At 42.0% G+C, this 18501-nt stretch overlaps 1 protein-coding gene across 3 annotated transcripts in view; it reads right to left on the bottom strand.

The window, feature by feature from the left end:
• Gramd1c (GRAM domain containing 1C) overlaps positions 1-18501 on the bottom strand; it is an 84959-nt gene that overhangs the window by 27602 nt on the left and 38856 nt on the right. For 2 of the 3 annotated variants that reach the window (XM_038345920.2, XM_038345921.2), the window contains exons 7-8: positions 7845-7963; positions 1305-1437 (exon numbers count right to left, since the gene is read on the bottom strand). In XM_038345920.2, coding sequence (XP_038201848.1) covers positions 1305-1437; positions 7845-7963 — 252 coding nt within the window. Of the gene's footprint in view, positions 1-1304; positions 1438-7844; positions 7964-11576; positions 11910-18501 lie in introns of those variants that run through there. The other variant, XM_038345922.2, reaches the window with a different exon arrangement.

The following is an 18501-nucleotide window of genomic DNA, read 5'->3' on the forward strand; positions in this document are numbered from 1 at the left end:
TGTTCTCAGTACCTTCGTAGCTACCAATTCATTTTTTTTCTTTTGGGGGGGGTTCTCGAGACAGGGTTTCTTTGTATAGCCTTGGCTGTTATAGAACTAGCTCTGTAGACCAGGCTGGCCTTGAACTCGTAGAGATCCACCTGCCTCTGCCCCCGGGGTGTTGGGATAAAAGGCAAGTGCCAGCACCACCCAGCTTCATTTATCATTATTTTAGAAATCCTACGAGTCTCTACCCTCACTTTATAATTGAGACAACAAAGGCGAAGTTTAATTAGCTTACTTAGTACTGTGCCATTAGCAAGTGACAGCAGCCGTCTCTGAGGCCCCAATGCTGCTCTAAAAACCTGTCACCCAGCTGCAGGCCCAAACAAGAAAAGCTGTGTTGAAGCACTCAACGCTTAGAAGGTGGTCTCTAAACACCATGTTCTCCACTAAGTAAATGGTTCATCACATAAATAACGTCTGTGGCAGAAAACGCACAAATGTGTATGGGACATACAGTTATGCCAGGAAAACGAACGAACAAACAAAAAACATAAGAGATTACTGGCCATATAGAAAAGACAGCAGCCCTCTGAAGGGGCCATCACTGGCACTGGCCACACGGAGTATCCAATAACAAGAGCAATAATGAGCCAGGTGGGGTGGCAGTGCCTACAGCCCTAGCTCTGTAGAGAGCGAGGAAGGGGACTCGCAGATTGATGCCAGTCTAAGATACATGGCAAGAGCCTGTCTTAAAGAGTCAAAGTAATAATCGTGACTGCAGGTGATGGAAACTCAATACAATTTAAAACTAATACACTTGGGATACTTGAGAAACAATGAGGCCCCCAGCTAACTGAGAAGCCCAGTCTTTAGTTGGACTGCCATCTTCAACGTGCTACCTAAGGAGTTTCTACTAAAAAGAAAAAAGGAAGGGTTCTCTGTGACCCGACTGTGCTCAAAGGTCCATCTCTCCCCATCTGAACCAGACTTTCTCCACCATGAGCACTCCTTCACCATGGGGAAGTTCTGCTGGCTACAGATTGCTGTGTCTAGTTATGTTTTTAACAGTACTACTGTCTTAATCTATGTTGGCAGGGACCTGCTGGGTGCTCTGCGCCTTAGCCATCTTTGAAGAACACCGCATACTTTCCCAATAACCTCTGCTTCTTAGAAGCGTACACTCTTCCTACTATAGAGCAGCAGCCGGACATCCCAAGCTTCCCAACACTTTAAATGCATTGCATGTTTTACTGGCTCTCCTGTTATGATTACCACATATCAGTCTTGGGTGTAGTTTTTTGGGAACAGCATATACTGACCCTTTTCGGCGAGTTTCCATCCAGGGACTCCGTCTCTGAGACGCGGCTAACTGACTCCTGTGGAAAGCCGATGGCCTTGGAGAACTTTTCATCCCTCTCCCCAGAGTCATCCACACTGCTTCTTCCTGGACTTCTGTAGGAAACACAGCATTACAGAAGCAGAAGGTCATGTCCAGCCACACAGGCCTTGGTGCTTCTCCCTGAGGTCCTGGCTGGCCTAAATCAACTCAACAAAGAATAGGTTGTTACGCTGTAACCAGCTCCAGTTATGACAAGCCATCCTCTTAGAGACACCAGCTGACTTTATTCTTGAAAATAAAACAAATGCTCCTATGTAAATTCATACAATTCAGAAACCACTAAAAGTATAATGAAGTACAAGTAGCCCCAGCCTAGCTGGTCAGTAGCATGTGTTTGTTTAAGGTCAAGTTGTAAAACCAGAGCTTCAAAGGCTTAGGAAAAAAGATGGTTTTGGTACCCGAAGACAGTCTTACAAGTCTTGCTTCTGAGGGAGTCTCTGTGGAGGTAGCCAGGCCCTCTAGGAGGCAGAAGCTGCTCACAGTTGAATAGAATGCCCTTCAGTCAGGGGGAAAAAATGAAGGAATGTGGGAAGGGAAATGGGTCCCTCCCTCTGAGATCTAGTTTGCATTTCCTTGCAGCTGAGAGTCAGGAAACTTCAATACAAATGACAAAATCAAAACTACTGGCAAAGAGCCAGGTGTGGTGGCACACACCTTTAATTCCAGTGCTCAGGGGGCAGAGGAAGAAGGATCTCTATGAATTTAGGGTCAGTCTGGTCAACAGAACTGCTGAATTCCAGGACAGCCAGGGCTACACAAATCCTGTCTCAAAATACCAACAAAAACACTCCCTGCAAAGACAGTATAGTTCTAAAGACATCTCAAACAAGGATGCTCAAACAAACCCATCTACGGTAGTGAGGATGAGAATGTTTATGGCCCGAGAGTTAACTGGGCTGATTCCTCTCATTCCCAAATATAAACAATACAAACATAAAGTCATACTATACTATTCCAAAAGAAAATTAAGTAAAATATCTCAAAAACTTCACTTTTAAACTTTGTTCATGTTTAAGCTTTGTAATGAACTATACCCTTTAAACACTAAAACTTTTTAAATGGCAGCACCATGAATACGCATAGCCACTGTAAAGAAAACTAAGCATGGCTCTCTTGAGAAGCCCCATCCCTATGTTTTAGATGTGTTCTATTTTCCTAAAAGGTAGGTCTTTTTGCCCCTCCTCCACTCCCATGCTTAAATCTAAGAAAGTACTAGTTCCTATCATCTTATCTACTTAATAAACTTGTTTTTACTCTGGTTTGTCCTAAAATTCTTTTCTGTGTTGAGGATCCAGCTTGACCTGAGTTGACATCCCTAAGGGTACTATGGGGTGCTCCTCAGGCTACTGGCTGCTGAATGCCCCCATTGTTACGGACAAGGCTACTTAACCCCAGGAATAAGTTGTAAAGTGCAGCTTCCCAAGGGTTGTAGAGCCAAGACTACAGCAAATGTTCTAAGAGCTGCTTTTGTTCTTTCACGGTCAGCTAGTATATATAAGGAACATAATGAATCTAACTTCCTGTAATCTACCATCAAATACCATTCCCATGTAATAATTATTATGTACACACAGAGTTAAATAAAAGTATCAGTCTGATGCAATGTCATCCCAAGAGATAAATTTTAAAAACGGAAAGGTATGGCATTCCTGTTCTAGTTAGGATTTTTATTGTTGTGATAAAACTTTACGACCAAAGCAACTTGGCAAGGGTTTATTAGGCTTACACTTCTACATTATAGTTTATCACCGAAGGAAGTCCAAATAGGAACTCAAAAAGGGGCAGGAACCTGGAGGCAGGAGCTGATACTGAGCCCATGGAGGGGTGCTGCTTACTGGCTTACTCCACATGGCTCCATATGTGGTTCACACTGCTTTCTTCTAGAACCTAGTACCACCAATCCATGGATGGTACTGGTCACAATGTCACTGGGCCCTCCACCATCAATCACTATTAAGAAAATACCCTATAAGCTTGCCTACAGCACTATCTTATGGTTCCCTCCTGTGGTGGTTTGAAAGAAAATGGTCCCCACAGGAAGTGGCACTTTTAGGAATAGGGGCCTTGTTGGAGGAAGTGTGTCACTGTGGGGGCAGGCTTTGAGGTCTCTTTTGCTCAAGTTTTCCTCAGTGTGACAGTCAACTTCTTATTTCTGTAAGATGTAGAACTCTCAGCTGCCCCTGCACCACATCTGCCTGATGCTGCCATGCTTCCTGTCATGATGAAAATGGACTGAACCTCTGAACCTGTAAGCAAGTCGCATCAATTAAATGGTTTTGGTTGTTGTTTTATTTTATTTTATTTTTTTAAATAAGAGATGTCGTAGTCATAGTGTCTCTTCACAGCAATAAAATCCCTAACTAAGACAGAAGTTGGTACCAGTTTGACTGGGGTACTGCTGTGATAGGCCTGACCATGTATTTGTTTGGAGGAACTTGTACTTTGGTGTAGGTTGAATTTTCTTTCCCAGCTGCCAATTCCAAGTAACTACACAGAGGCTTATGTTAATTACAAATTATCAGTCAATAGCTCAGACATATTACTAACTAGCTCTTACAACTTAAATTAACCCATTTCTATTAGTATATGTGCTATCACGTGGATCGTGGCTTTACCTGTCCTCTAGCATGTCTTGCTTCCCCTGTGTCTCCTGGCAACTTCACATTCTACCCTTTCTCCTGCCAGCATTCTGTTTGGCTGTCCTGCCTATACTTTGTGCTTGACTCCTAGCCCATCAGTTCTTTATTAACCAATAAGAGTAATAGATATTCACAACGTACAGAAGGATTATTCCACAGCATCAAGCAGTGGAATGCTTTAAGCGCTATTTAATGGGCTATACTAGTAGGAACATGGAAAACAGTAGTTCTCAGAGTAGTTTGAACTATGAGTGGCTCACTCAAGAGGTTTCAGAGGAGAAGAATATTTATTTATTTATTTATTTATTTATTTATTATGTATATAATATTCTGTCTGTGTATATGTCTACAGGCCAGAAGAGTGCACCAGACCTCATTACAGATGGTTGTGAGCCACCATGTGGTTGCCAGGAATTGAACTCAGGACCTTTGGAAGAGCCAGCAATGCTCTTAACCACTGAGCCATCTCTCCAGCCCCCGAGGAGAAGAATTTTAGTATGTTGCCTCGAGATCATTCTTGTGATATTTTGGTGAAGAAAGTGGCTGTTTCTGCCCTTGTCCAAAAAGTCTGCCTGAGGCTAAAGTAAAGAATTTTGAATTAATTCCATTGGCAAAGGAAGAATATAGATTCTGTTTTGTGGTTACTAGTGTTAATACTAATAAAGATTTGTAATAAAAATTTTGGGGATAAAAAGAGTACCAGGAGGTATAATAGACCTAAATTCTGTGTTCAAAGAGTTAAATAGATTAAGAAATGGAATAAAGGCAGTAGTCACCTCAGGGCAAGATCCCACCCACCTAAAATTTCCAACTTTGTAAAAAAGATCTCAAGAAAAGTTTAAGACTGGGTATTGGAGGACATACCTTTAATCCTAGCACTGAGAAGGCAGAGATTGGCAGATCTCCGAGTTTGAAGCCAGCCTGGTCTAGAGAGCAAGTTTTGGGACAGCCAAGCTTAGGCAGAAAAGGACAAAAAACTAGTGAAGATGTAATTTAACGTGGGGCCATGCTCCAGTCCCAGTAAGCAGTAGAACTTGACAGCTTTGGCTTTGGAATTAAGGATAGAAGAAATGGACTATGGAATTTGCCCTTGCATTTAAGTAAAGATGCTGAGGCCAGGCATGTGTCAGGGGTGTCCCTGAATGGAGGCCTACAAAGGCCATTGCGTGAAGTCTGAAATTGAAGTCTGGACTGCCTTAGAGAACCCAAGATGTTAGAGATGCCAGAGGTGTGGGATACCTGGCGAGGAGAGATGATAACAGGGAGTGGAACCAGCCCAAGAGAAAGAAGTATGTTACAGTCAACAAAGTTAAACAGAGTTGGGGATCTGAAGAGTGTTTTGACATCAGACATGGAGATGCAGTTTGGAGTTTGCCCGGCTGGTTTTTTAGTCTTGCTATGGTCCAGGATTTCCTCACTATGCTCCTTTCCCTACACTTTGGGATGGTAATATATGTCCTGTGTATTATATGTTGGAAGTATGCGATCTCTTTTAAAATAAAAAAGAGATTTTACAGGGGATTACAGTTAAGAGGTTGCCATGCAGCTCAGAAAAGTCTTTGGACTTTGAACTTGAAACAAGTTTGAGACTGTTATAGACTATGGAGACTTTTGAAGTTGAACTGAATACATGTTTGCATTGACAATAGGGCTATAAGTTTTCAGGGGCCAGGAAGTGGAATGTGGTGACATAAAAAAAAAATTGGTTCCCAAAGGGAGTGCCATTATTAGGAGGTGTGGTCTTGGAGGAAGTATGTCACTGTGGGGGCAGGCTTTGAGGTCTCTTTTGCTCAAGTTTCCTTCAGTGTGACAATCAGTCAACTTCCTGTTGCCTATAAGATGTAGTACTCTCAGCTGCTCCAGCACCACATCTGCCTGCATGATGCCATGCTCCCAACCTTGATGATAATGGACTTTAATCTCTGAGACTGCAAGCTAGTCCTAATTAAATGTTTTTCTTTATAAAAGTTGCTGTGGTCATGGTGTCTCTTCACAGCAATAGAAACCCTAACTAAGATACCTCTTCTCAGATGACTTTAGCTTGTGTCAAGTTTACATAAAACTATCCAGTACAAGCCTTATTTAATTCTGCCCAAACAATGGTTAGTAGACCTGCTACCAGCTCACTCCTGGATAGGCAGAATGGGGGGACACCATTGAGAGAAAAAAATATGGATCCTTGAAATAACCTTCCATGTGAGTATAGAAATCTCAAAAATCTAAGGAGGATGAAAGTAAGAAAAGAGAAAGGAAAGGAACATAGGGAAAAAAATAATGAGACTTAAAAAAATATATGGAGAGCTGAGGAAATAAAGGCCTGAAACAGACTTGCTGTTTTCAGAAGAAGAGCAAGCAAGAGGGAACTGGGCATGAGGATCCTGCTACATGTTTTCCTGGAAAACAGAAACCAGGAGAAGAGAACACAGCTTTACTGGTGACCTCAAATGTGTGTGAAATACCTGCTCAAAATTCTTATTCTTTCCTGATTCAGATACTACAAAGTTCACAAGTTGATAGAGACTGAAAACCCACTGACTCTAACTGATAGATGATTGAACTGAGCATCAGAAATGTCCAAAGATCTGCCTGAGATATCTCAGCTACAAACCACAATCCAGATCCTATCGACTACAATCCAAGGTCTCTGCATTAATAAGCTGATTTTCGACACAGTTCTTTTTTTTTTTTTTGGTTTTTCGAGACAGGGTTTCCCTGTAGTTTCTAGAGCCTGTCCTGGATCTAGCTCTTGTAGACCAGGCTGGCCTCGAACTTGGAGATCCGCCTGCCTCTGCCTCCCGAGTGCTGGGGTTAAAGGCGTGGTACACCACCACCGCCTGGTTCGACACAGTTTTAACACCCAAGACTAGTAAACTTTATGATGACATCAGTGCAATGGGAAAAAATGAACTTTATGGAAAAGTAATAAAATATGCATGTGCAATCATGTGAAAAAAGACTATAAAAAATTGATGTAAGTTGAGACGATACAGGTTCTAGCAGCAGAAGAGAAGACCGCCCAGGGAGGGAAAGCATTTATGCATGTATTAAGACTTTCAACACATCTACATTATCAGATGTGGAGGGCTGGAGACACGGCTCAGCCGTTAACAGTTAGACTCAGAACCAAAGCATCAAGAACTGGTCTTTCAGTCTCGGCTTCTCTCACTAAGTAGAATGTTTGCTATGAAATTTTAATGTATTACCCTTGGGTTTTTCTTTTCTATTTTTTTTAAATCTTTTTGCTATGGTCTCAATTAACATTGGATATGGCACTTTTTTATTTGTATAGTTTATATAATGTTCACACTTCTTAATGAATATATGTCAAAATGATCTTTCCCTACTAATTTCTTTCTCACACTGTAGCACCACATGGCCCCTGCATTATCACTGCTCTGTCTCCACGGCACCGTCAGCTCCTTCCACTAATGTGGTCAATGTTTACTGAGTGCCAAGCACATGTCACCATGCTAGCAAGTCCTCAAGGAGAAGTCATGAAACGATCCCATCCCTCACACTACTCTAGTGTCTCCTGGAAGCTCCAAGACCTCACCAGCTCCTACTCCAGATCCTTAATAAAAAAGATTTCTAAGATTAAGTCAATCCTAAAAGTCACAGCTTCATCAAAATGCCTTCGTGTCTACTTTTGCTCACCAATATAACAAATGATTCTCCTCTCTCCCAACTTAAACCTAACTCTGCCAATAAGGCACACTGCACCAAATGATAAATTAATAGAAACTCAGAATTAGAAGAACCTAAAATAATTCCACTTTAATGGTTCATAATGCACCTTGACATTTTAAGTCACCTCACTGTACCTTGGCTGCACATTTTCTTCTATTGATAATGACAAGTTTTCCATTTCTTCAGCATTTAAGCCCAACTCTGTGCCATAGTTCTGCTGGAGCAGTTGCCAGAACTCCTGTCTGGTCAGGCTCTAAGATAAGAGAAACATTGCATGGATATTGGAAAATACAACAGATAACATAATAGTAATTTAAAGCACAAAGGTCAAAGTAAGGATGACATGAACATTCAAAGTGTGGCTGTGGTAAATTTTTGGCCTATTTGTCCCCATATTTTCTGTTTTCTATAAAAATAGGTTAATGAGAGTTGGGCATATAACTTAGTGATACAGAACTGCGTAGCATCCACAAGTCTCTGAGCTCAATCCCCAGTGCTGCAAAGGAAAAATTAATTGCAGTGGAGTGGCATACCTTTAATCCCAGCACTCTGGGAGGCAGAGACAGGCAGATCTCTGTGAGTTCAAGGCCAGCCTGGTCTACAGAGTGAGTTTCAGGATAGCCAGGGCTGTTAAACAGATAAACCTTGTCTTCAAAACAGAAAGAAAGAAAGAAAGAAAGAAAGAAAGAAAGAAAGAAAGAAAGAAAGAAAGAAAAGAAAAGTTAATTCTGCCCATCTGCTGAGAGTTGCTAGAGGAAAGCTGGAGAGAGGGCTCCATGGACAAGGGCACTGGTTGCTCTGCTGGAAGACCTGGGTTTGACTCCCAGCACCCATGTGGTGGCTCACAACCATCTACAACTCCAGTTCCAGGGAACCTTCTGGCCATCTCAGGCAAACAAGTGGTGCACAGGCCTACATGGAGGCAAAAATTTAGTAAGTAAAGAGTTGATACAAGAAATGGATACACAAAGATAAGCAATGTTCCTCCCGAGATGATGTAGGAGTGTTTCTATCTATCTGCTGTTTCATTGGTTAATTAATAAAGAAACTGCTTGGCCTGATAGGTTAGAACATAGGTGGGTGGAGTAGACAGAACAGGAAGAAGGAAGTGAGGCAGATGGCTGAGACAGTCGCCATGACTCTCCTCTCTGAGATGGATACAGGCTAGAATCTTCCCCCCTCGTGGTGCTACACAGATTATTAGAAATGGGTTAATCAAGATGTGAGAATTAGACAATAAGAGGCTGGAACTAATGGGCCAGGCAGTGTTTAAATGAATACAGTTTGTGTGTTGTTATTTCGGGGCATAAGCTAGCCAGGTGGCCAGGAGCCGGGCAGGATGAAAAACAGACCTGCCTGCAGCTCCTTACAACACCGAGATGGGGTTTAACTGTGTTGTCAGGCTGATCTTGGGCTCAAGCTATTCTCCAAAGCAGTCAGAACTAAAGGGCACATGCCACTTAGAAAATGGTGGGAAAATAGAGTAGTTTAATCCCATGTGAACTAAAGTGCTGAAAGTGTTCTTTTTAGAAAAGTTAAGCTATTTATCACTTCTGGCAATTACTTATCTAAAATCCACACAACCTACGATCACCACACAGAGTTCTAGATGTCAACTCAGAATCAAAACTTCTAAGTCACCATTGTATCTGCATATTTTAAGCATTTTTAGAACTCTATACACCACTGAGCTCTAAATTTTATTTCCTCCAAATAGAAAATGCAAGAAAACCATCTTCAGAGTACTAATTTACTTTTAATAAAGTCCAGCTTGCATACATATGGCACCTCAGAGTTAACATCACCAAATACAGCAAAGACGGCCTCGTGGACCAGAGTGCTGACTGCTGTGTCAGTGGACCAAAGTTCAGACCCTCGCTCCGAATTAGGTAGCTCAAAAACACCTGTAATTCTCACTCCAAAGGATCTGACCTCCCTTCTGAACTCCATGGACATCACCCCCCCACACACACACACACTAAAAAAAAATTCTTAATCATGCCATGCAGTGGTGGCATATGCCTTTAATCCCAGCAGAGGCAGAGGCAGGTGATCTCTGTGAGTTTGAGGCCAGCCTGATCTACAGAGTGAGTTCCAGGGCAGCTGGAACTACACAGAGAACCCCCGTCTCAAGAAAAACAAAACAAAACAAAACTTAGTCACCAATTATAAAAATCTCTAAGCTGTATAGCAAAATAAAAACATCATATTCTAGTAACTAACAGTCTGGATTCTAGAAGTATTACAGTTAATTATATGATTAAGCAAGACAAGAGAAAGCCAGCATGCTACTTGAAGCAACTGTCAACAAGATCTTTCATTCATTCCACAGCTATTTATGGGGAATGAAATGTGTGCTATGATACTAGATTCTAAGGGCATAAAAGAATCTCTGCATCAAGCACTTATATTTGAAGTGATATAGCATACTATTAAATAAGACACATATATTCATGTGCTAATGGACTAGTAGACTCAATGGGATAGGGAAAAGAAAAGGAAGAAAATATTACTGAGAATCAGCGTGGCCAGATGATGCTCCACAGTGGAGAGGGGGCTTCTGGGTAAGAGGAAGGAAAGATGGATGTGGGGAAGGAGAACTGAGAAAAGATGGGGAGTAAGGTCTGTTAGAAAGCCAGAAAGTCCTCTGTCAGCTGTTTGGAGAAACATTTTAAAGCTAGGAGGCAGATTATAAAAATATTTAACGGGGTCAAATATATAAATGCCCTGAATGCAGCCTTGAGAGAGTCCCTACAGCCAACACCACTTCCTTCCCCTCTTCCCGGCCCTTTCCCACCTGCCCGCAGCTGTGCCTCCATCCCCATTTCACTGGCTGAACTTCATTACATTTCATGGAGCGGGCTCTTAAGAGGAAAACTGTGCTTTCAACTGCTGCCTGCTGAGCCCAGGTGACCAGTCGGCCACGAGAACACTTTATAGCCATTCAGATGTCATCATCTACATTTCGAAATGTCAAGAAATATTCATCCAATAACTACAGTAAAGGAGTCGAGCTAAGAGACAACAGCAACCAAAGGACGAGCCTCTTTGTTTGGAGCTGATCATATCAAGCCAGAGTGGGAATCTCAGTTTGGCGAACTCTACCTGAAATGACACATCCAGAAAATGGAACATGTGAAATGTTGACTATTCACTAGAATGATCTTTTTACTGGATGGAGTCGTCTGAAGCAGAATATCCAGGGAAGACTTAGACAAAGGCCCATGAGTGACAGTTAAGGAACTACTGTCCTTGGTCCTAAAGGAACTTGACTTCTACCCCAGAGATTCATGGGTGGACTCTGTCTCCATAGCAATAATTCATACTTTAAATTAACTAAGTTTCCAAAGACACCATCTTTGAAAGAGCATCATAAAAGGGTGGTTAGCATATTACCGAAAGAAGACAGCACACCTCTGTTCCATTATTAACCTGTCACAAAACTTTTTTTGAAATAACAGACATTTCTAAAGATAAAAACTAAAGCATACAACAAATCGATGGTGAACACGCGGCTTCCTAATTGTCAAAGAAACGCAACTTGCAGGTAAAATGCCAAGAACAAAATGCTGTTTGAGTTAATTAGCAAGATAACTTCGACATACATTTAGATCCATCATGTATGTATGTAAATACATATTGGTTAATGGAAAACAAAACAAGATTCATTCAATTCAGGGTGTTGTAATTTGCTGGTTTGTTAAAAAGGTCTGTTTTCGCAAGGTTGTCCAGCTGTCACGGAAGCGTTGCTATTGACAATCACACTGTTCAAACATGCCCCATAGTCGCAACTTTTTCAGTGTTTAGCAGCTGAACCTTGAGGGGGAAAAAATGACCTAAATGTTACACGGAAGCTGACCACGTACCTGCAAAAACTCGGCTCCGGGCTCAGCCTGCAGATACTTGAGCAAAATAAAGATGAACCAGGCAGTAATCGGATAGGACTCAGAGTCAGCAGATCAATTTCTGGCCCAGAAAGCTTTGTATTCTAAGTATTCTGTGAAATCTTTATCCACGGTGGAGCTTCAAAAATTTGATAACAGCTAAGCAAAATCACTACTTCAATTTTCTATTCTGTTAGGAGGCGCTTTGCCATGGAAAAGTTCAGCTGAGTACAGTGGGAAGCCTCGGCTGTTGCTTCCGGTTGCGAGCCCCAGCCCTCTTTCCTGGGAGCTGGTCGGAATGTCAGCTCAAGTCACACCTCACTCCACAGGTTCCTAAGCCACGCCTACTAGAAGAGGCTAGGTAAACAGTGTTTTATTAAAGGGACAGTTCCTAATTTCTCCTGTCCGACACACAGACTGGAGAACCAGCTGCAAATGAAAAGATCTCAGGTGTGCGCTGATGGAAAAACCTACTGCAATGTTATTTTAGTCCCACTTGATATTAGCTATGCTAAAACTATGCTAAAACTTCAGCTTCCCCATGACAACACTTTTCGATGTAACTCTAGAAAATCATTAATATCTGTTCCTATATCACTTTCTGACCTGTATTTCCACCAGACTCTTGCCTTGACAACTAGCACAGACCCTACACTCCTGAGCCACAGGAGGAACGTCAGGGAGGGACAGGAAGTACTATTCGGGTGGAGCACTGAGCCTGTCTTTCGTCACTGACCAGTCTCAGGTGACCTCTTGCTTACTCAATTCTTCCCCTGAAAATATTTCTGGCTTTAGTTCATTCAGAATAATCTCCTGGCAGAGTTCTGGTCTATAATAAATAGGACAGAGTCTCATCTACCAATTCAAATTTCTCCCAAGAAGAAATATTTGAAATAAAAAATCATGACTTGCCCTAATTCCTACCAATTCACTCCCTTAATTTAGTCAAGTGTACAGACAGGCCAAATGTCGCTTGATGAACTACAGAGAGCAGCTTTTCAGAACACGGAAGTCTTCACCAGGATGGCGCTAAAGCAGTCTACCCACTCACTGCTGTGAGTCTGATGTGGTGGTACACGCTTTTAATTCCAGCATTCGAGAAGCAGAAGCAGGTAGCTCTCCCATTCTGCATAGAATATGGTGAGCTCCAGGACAGCCAGAGCTACTTAACAGAAAGATCCTATCTAAAAAATAAAATAATTCCACTCCCTTCTGTGAAGGAGGGACACTGGGAGCCAGCTTCCACTGTGAAACTTGTGTGTTGTCCTAGGTTCTCACTGGTTGAAACTGTAGGTATACATACTTCCTCTGCTCACTAAATAACTGTGAGAAAGTTTATCTGTAACTGATATACGTGTACCTCTTCCACTAACTACAAAACTTCTTAGAGAAAAATAAACTTACTGGTAAATAGAACATAACTAAATTTAGTATGCTTAAAGGAAAAATAGACCCCCACCCCCACCCCCAAAAAAGTTGGATGCTTAAGGAAACCCAGGATACAATGGGTAAGTAGAAGAGGCGTGGACATCAAAGAGGTTCAGGGAAATAACAGAGTGAAGAGAAAAACCCAGAAAAACTGACATCCTTCCTCATGGTGAAGTAGACAAAGGAGCCAATCACTGCTGAGGAGTAAGATGAGCAGGTGACTAGCAATGTGTGGTGAATGCCAGCATCCGACCTTGGTGCCGCCTGGCACTCGGGTCACTATGACAAAAGTGTGTGTACTCTGAGGCTGAAGGAGTAGCCAGGTCATGGAGATCTCAGTGCGCCAGGCTAAGCCACACGACCACACTGTGAGGCATCGCCTCATGGCTTCGTGCAGAAAAGAAATGGAGTTTGAGCTGTGCTCCCAAAAGACACTTTTAAAATCCGCTCCACAACCCCAAGGACAGATTAGAGTGTTAGAAGCCCTGTGGGCGAAGGGTAAGGACTTCGATGACAGTAGACATGACCGGCAAAGAAGATGTAAGAAACAAGGATTTGTCCAAGGTTCAGGTTTGGATGACTGAGCTGAAAATAGGTGAGCAGTTCTGCCAACCAAAAAGACCAATATAATAATAATAATAAAAGGGGAACAATATAGGAATCCATATTGTCTTAGTTAGGGTTTCTATTGCTGTAAAGAGACACCGTTACTATGGCAAATCTTACAAAGGAAAACATTTAATTGGGGGTGGCTTACAGTTTCCGAGGTTTAGTCAACTATCACCATGGTGGGAAATGGTGGCATGCAGACAGACATGGTGTTGGAGAAGGAGCTCAGAGTTCTACATGTTGAGCCACAGGCAGCAGAAGTAGACACTATGTGCTACACTGGGCATATGTTGAGTATATGAGACCTCAAAGCCCACCACCACAGTGACACATGTCTTCCAACAAGGCCACCCCCTCTAATAGCCCCACTCCCTAAGGGACAAGAATTTAAAGCACGAGTCTATGGGGGCCATACTTATTCAACCCACCATGTACGTTTTTACCCTTTAGGCTATATCATGTAGCAAATATAATTAAAATTGAAATTTTGCTGTTTTTTAATAAGGCAGGTTTAAGTGCTGCATTTATAAGATTTAGACTACCATGAAAGTAACTCAAGCACCACATGACCACCTCTGCAGAACTAGGACTGTTACACAGAGAAAACTTGTCTGGAAAAAAAAATTCCACTCTCAGGGTGCACTTTTGAATTTTTTATCTTCTTGTGTGTGATGTGTGTGCTCAGTTGTGTGTGTGTGAGTGTGTGTGTGTATGTACTACTGCATGTGTGTAGAGGTCTGAAGACAATCTCAGGTGTGAAACCTTGCCTTATACTCTGGTTGAGGCAAGGTCTCTGGTTGCTTGCTGTGTATGCTGGGCTATCTGGCCTGCGAGCTTCCAGGAATTCCCTGTCTCCATCTCTTATACTGTGATTGACACTGTAGGATCACAGACTGGTACTACTGCGTTCTGGACAGACACTTCTGCGTCCTCCTTCGGTGAGCTCTGAGGACCCAATCTCAGGTACTCAGTAAAGAGCAGGAGCAAAGCATTTTATCCACTGATACCTTTCTCCAGCTCAAGCACTCTTAAATTCTAAGGAGAGCTGGCATCCTGGAGCCCACAGACACTGAGAAAGACAGTACAAAAGAAGGCTTGATTATGTGTGAATCCGGCCTAACCAGTAGTAATCCTAAATCCAATGACAAAGTATAAAAGATATAAAAACTCAACTGAGTTTTAACAACAAAACCTTTTGATTTTTAATCCTTGTTATTACTGAGAACCATATGTGTATGCTTACACACATAAGTGCTCCTGGTTTATTAATTCAATTATTTAAATAGAGTTTCTTTATACATTATTTTAAAATAAGTTTCCTGTAGTTTAAAAATGAACTAAACTCGCTGCTGCCTGTAGATAAGGATGTAAAGTTCTCAGCACCAGGGCCGCGCCTTCCTCTGTGCCGCCATGTTCCCTGCCATGACCATGATAGGCTAAGCCTCTGAAACTGTGAGTGTAGTCTTCACGCTTCATCAAGAAAGCTTCTCTTTGCCATAGATGGGAACCACTACAGAAAACCACAACCAACCAACATGCAAAGCTGTGGAGCCCAGTCCCAATGACTACATCTACAAAACACTCTCACCCAAGGCTCAGGGAACATTGCGGAAGAGGGGACAGAAAGATTGCAAGAATTAGAGGATCAGGGCATTTGTTGTGAGAGGGTGTCTGCTGATAATATAGGAAGCCATACCAGTAAAGTTTCCCTAACACGACAGTCCAAACGTGTGACACCCATGGCCATGCTGAACTGCTAGAAGGGGAGCCTATCAGGCCTCCTACACAAAGAGCTACAGGCGGCTGAGTAAAGCTGAGAGGGGGAGAACAAGGGAAGAACACATTGGTCGCCCAGTGCCAGACGGTCAACCCTGAAAGCATACATACAAGTAATACTCTCTACGGACTCAACAGGTTTTATATGGGACTTCTAAGTATATGCAAACACATATATGTATACAGTAACAACTGATTAATAATGAAGCCATCTATGGAGAAGAGTGGGGAGGATTCTTGGAAGGACTGGGAGGAAGGGAAGGGAAGGGAGAAATGTTGAGATTAAAGTGCCATCTCAAAATTAAACAACAAGAAAAGGGAGGAAATGAATTAAATACATACTTAATTTACGCTGAACCCTGAGGGGTTCTGAAACAATTTTTCCCCACCTTTGGCTTTTCCCTTGAACAAAAGGAATTGTAATATTTTATAAATTAGGGATACTTCTTATTTAGACACTAAATCCTTACAACTCTGATAAATTGAGGCACTTAGACTGTGTTTATTGAACATCTGATACATGTCACATCCAGCTTCCTACCCAAGCTGGCAAGCTATAGACAGGAAGGACACGCGGTTGCTATTGACTCTGACCAAAACGTCATGCCTGACAGGTGGAGACTGTGTGCAGTAGTGGAGACTGATGTCACCAGCTGTGTGGTAACACTGAGCTTTGTCACTGAGTACATGACAGAGAACAAGATAGGCATGGCCTTTGCCCTCTAGGTATTTACAGCCCAAGCAAGAAGAATGAAATCCAAGAGTTGGAATTGCAGCAGGTATTATAAAGGAGAAACACAAAATGGAAAGAAAGATGAAGACTACTTCAGATTTATTTAGGAGACCCAGGACAAGGGATAGGAAATTAGGGAGTGCAAGTTGCAGGCAGAGCAGGTTTGAAGACTATTGCACACTCAAAAAAAGCAGAGCATTTAAGAGAAGATATTGAAACATTGGAGCCATAGCTGGAGAGGTGGACTGGGCCCAAATTATGCAGTAATTTTTTGGGCAATAGTTATTAAACAAGAAGCTAAAATAAGTCCCCATTGTCACAAAATAAAATAAAATAAAAAGTAACAAGAAACAAGCCAGTCTCAGGCATGTATTTTAAAAACACAACTTTGGCTGTAGTATTGTTGAGAATTGGACAAACTGTCTGGGAAGGGCCATATAGTAAATGTATGCTTGGTGAGCCATATGGTTTCTCTTGCAAATGCTCAACTCTGCTAGTGTCATGTGAAAACATAAACAAATGAGAATGGCTGCGTTCCAATAAAACTTTATTTATGGGCACCGAACTCAGAATTTCACATGACTGACAAGTATCAAGAAGTCTTATTCTTTTGTAGGGTGTGTGTGTGTGTGTGTGTGTGTGTGTGTGTGTGTTTAGCCATTAAAAATGTAAATTAACTGGGCATAGTGGCATTTGGGAGGCAAAGGCAGGAAGATTACAAGTTCAAGGCCAACATGAGCTTTTTGTCTCAAAAATCAAACCAAAAAAGCACACGAGATAGGACTGACTCGCTGGCTCCAGTAAGGGAGATGGGATGGTTTAAACAGGCAAATGAGCTGACAACGGAGTGGAGAAGAGCCTGGGCCTTATCCCGAGCTATAGCTGCATGAGTCCTGACAAAAGCCTGAGAAAGCAAGGACTATTTCACATCATCTGGCCCCTGAGTCCCAGAAACTCAGTGTGCTGTTTAGACGTGCCAAGCAGGGATAAGTGCAAAGGCTGTAGAAACCAAAATGCTATAAATCACTTCAAAGGCAAGCGGATTGACAGATAAACATGTATCTAGACGTTGAAGATGCTTGTCATGAGTTAATATTGGAAATACACCATCCTTTCAGAAGTAGTGTAGTAAGTCTTGAGTTGGAAAAAGAAATAGTTCTATTAAAAACATTTTTTCATCTTTCAATGAGATCTCATGTACTCTAGGTTGACCTAGAATTTCCTATGTAGCTTAGGAGGACCACGAACTTCTGATGCCCCCATATATATGTCCCCAGTGCTGGGATTACAGTGACTCAAGTATATTGTGCATACCCGGAAACTACTAACTGAGCTACACCTCAGCTCTACAGGCATTCTTTTTCAAAGGCACAAGTACGGGTCTAGCTCTTTCTCTCTTCTGTAGATTTGACCGGAAAAATAAATGAAACAAATGCAAAAGCTTACTGCTTAAAACATAACTTGGTCAAATAAAAATGTTATTCTATGTCAGGTAAGGTGGTGCAAGCCTTTAATCCCAGCAGTCATGAGGCAGAGGCAGGTGTATATCTGTGAGTTTGAGGCCAGTCTGGTCTACATAGTGTGTTCCAGGACAGCCAGGTTATGTATTAGACCCTGTCTCAAAACAAGACAAAGCAAAAACAAAGAACAAAATCTTTCTTCTAAATCAATTTGCTTTTACAGTTTTCTCATTCAAGAAGTAATCAAAATTTACAAATTTTTATTTAGTACTTTTTGGTTTTGTAGAATATCACACAAGATCAAAAAATCAAGAGCCAGGTGTCATGGCACACACCTTTATCAGTACTTGGGAGGCAGAGGTAGGAGGATCTCTGTGAGTTCTAGGCCAACTTGTTCTATATAGTGAGTTCCAAGCCAGACAAAGCTATGTAGTATGTCTCTATGTCAATTAAAAGAAAAAAAAATCTAACTAATGTGCCTTTTATCGATCCAAAAACAAAAATAAAAAACTGAAAGCAAGTTCCAATGTTTAAGTTAGGGTTTCTATCATTGTGATAATGTGAACATGACCAAATCAACTTGGGAAGGAAAGAGTTGATTTCATCTTACAGTCCCTGAGGTCTGTCAGGGAAGAAACTTAACAGAGGAGCCTGGAAGCAGGACCTGAAGCAGAGACCATAGGAACCCTGCTCACTGGCTTGCTCCCACTAGCCTGCTCAGTATGCTTTCTTACACATCCAAGGACCCACCTGTCCAGGGATGGCACTGTCCCCTATGTGCTGGGACTTCCCAAATCAATCCTTAATCAAGAAAACCTACCCACATATTTGCTAGAGAAATGGCTCAGCAGTTAAGAGGATTGGCTGTTCTTGCAGAGGACCCAGGTCAATTCTCAGCACC

This window comes from Arvicola amphibius, chromosome 10, assembly GCF_903992535.2.
Source record: "Arvicola amphibius chromosome 10, mArvAmp1.2, whole genome shotgun sequence".
NCBI classification, from domain to species: Eukaryota; Metazoa; Chordata; class Mammalia; order Rodentia; family Cricetidae; genus Arvicola; species Arvicola amphibius.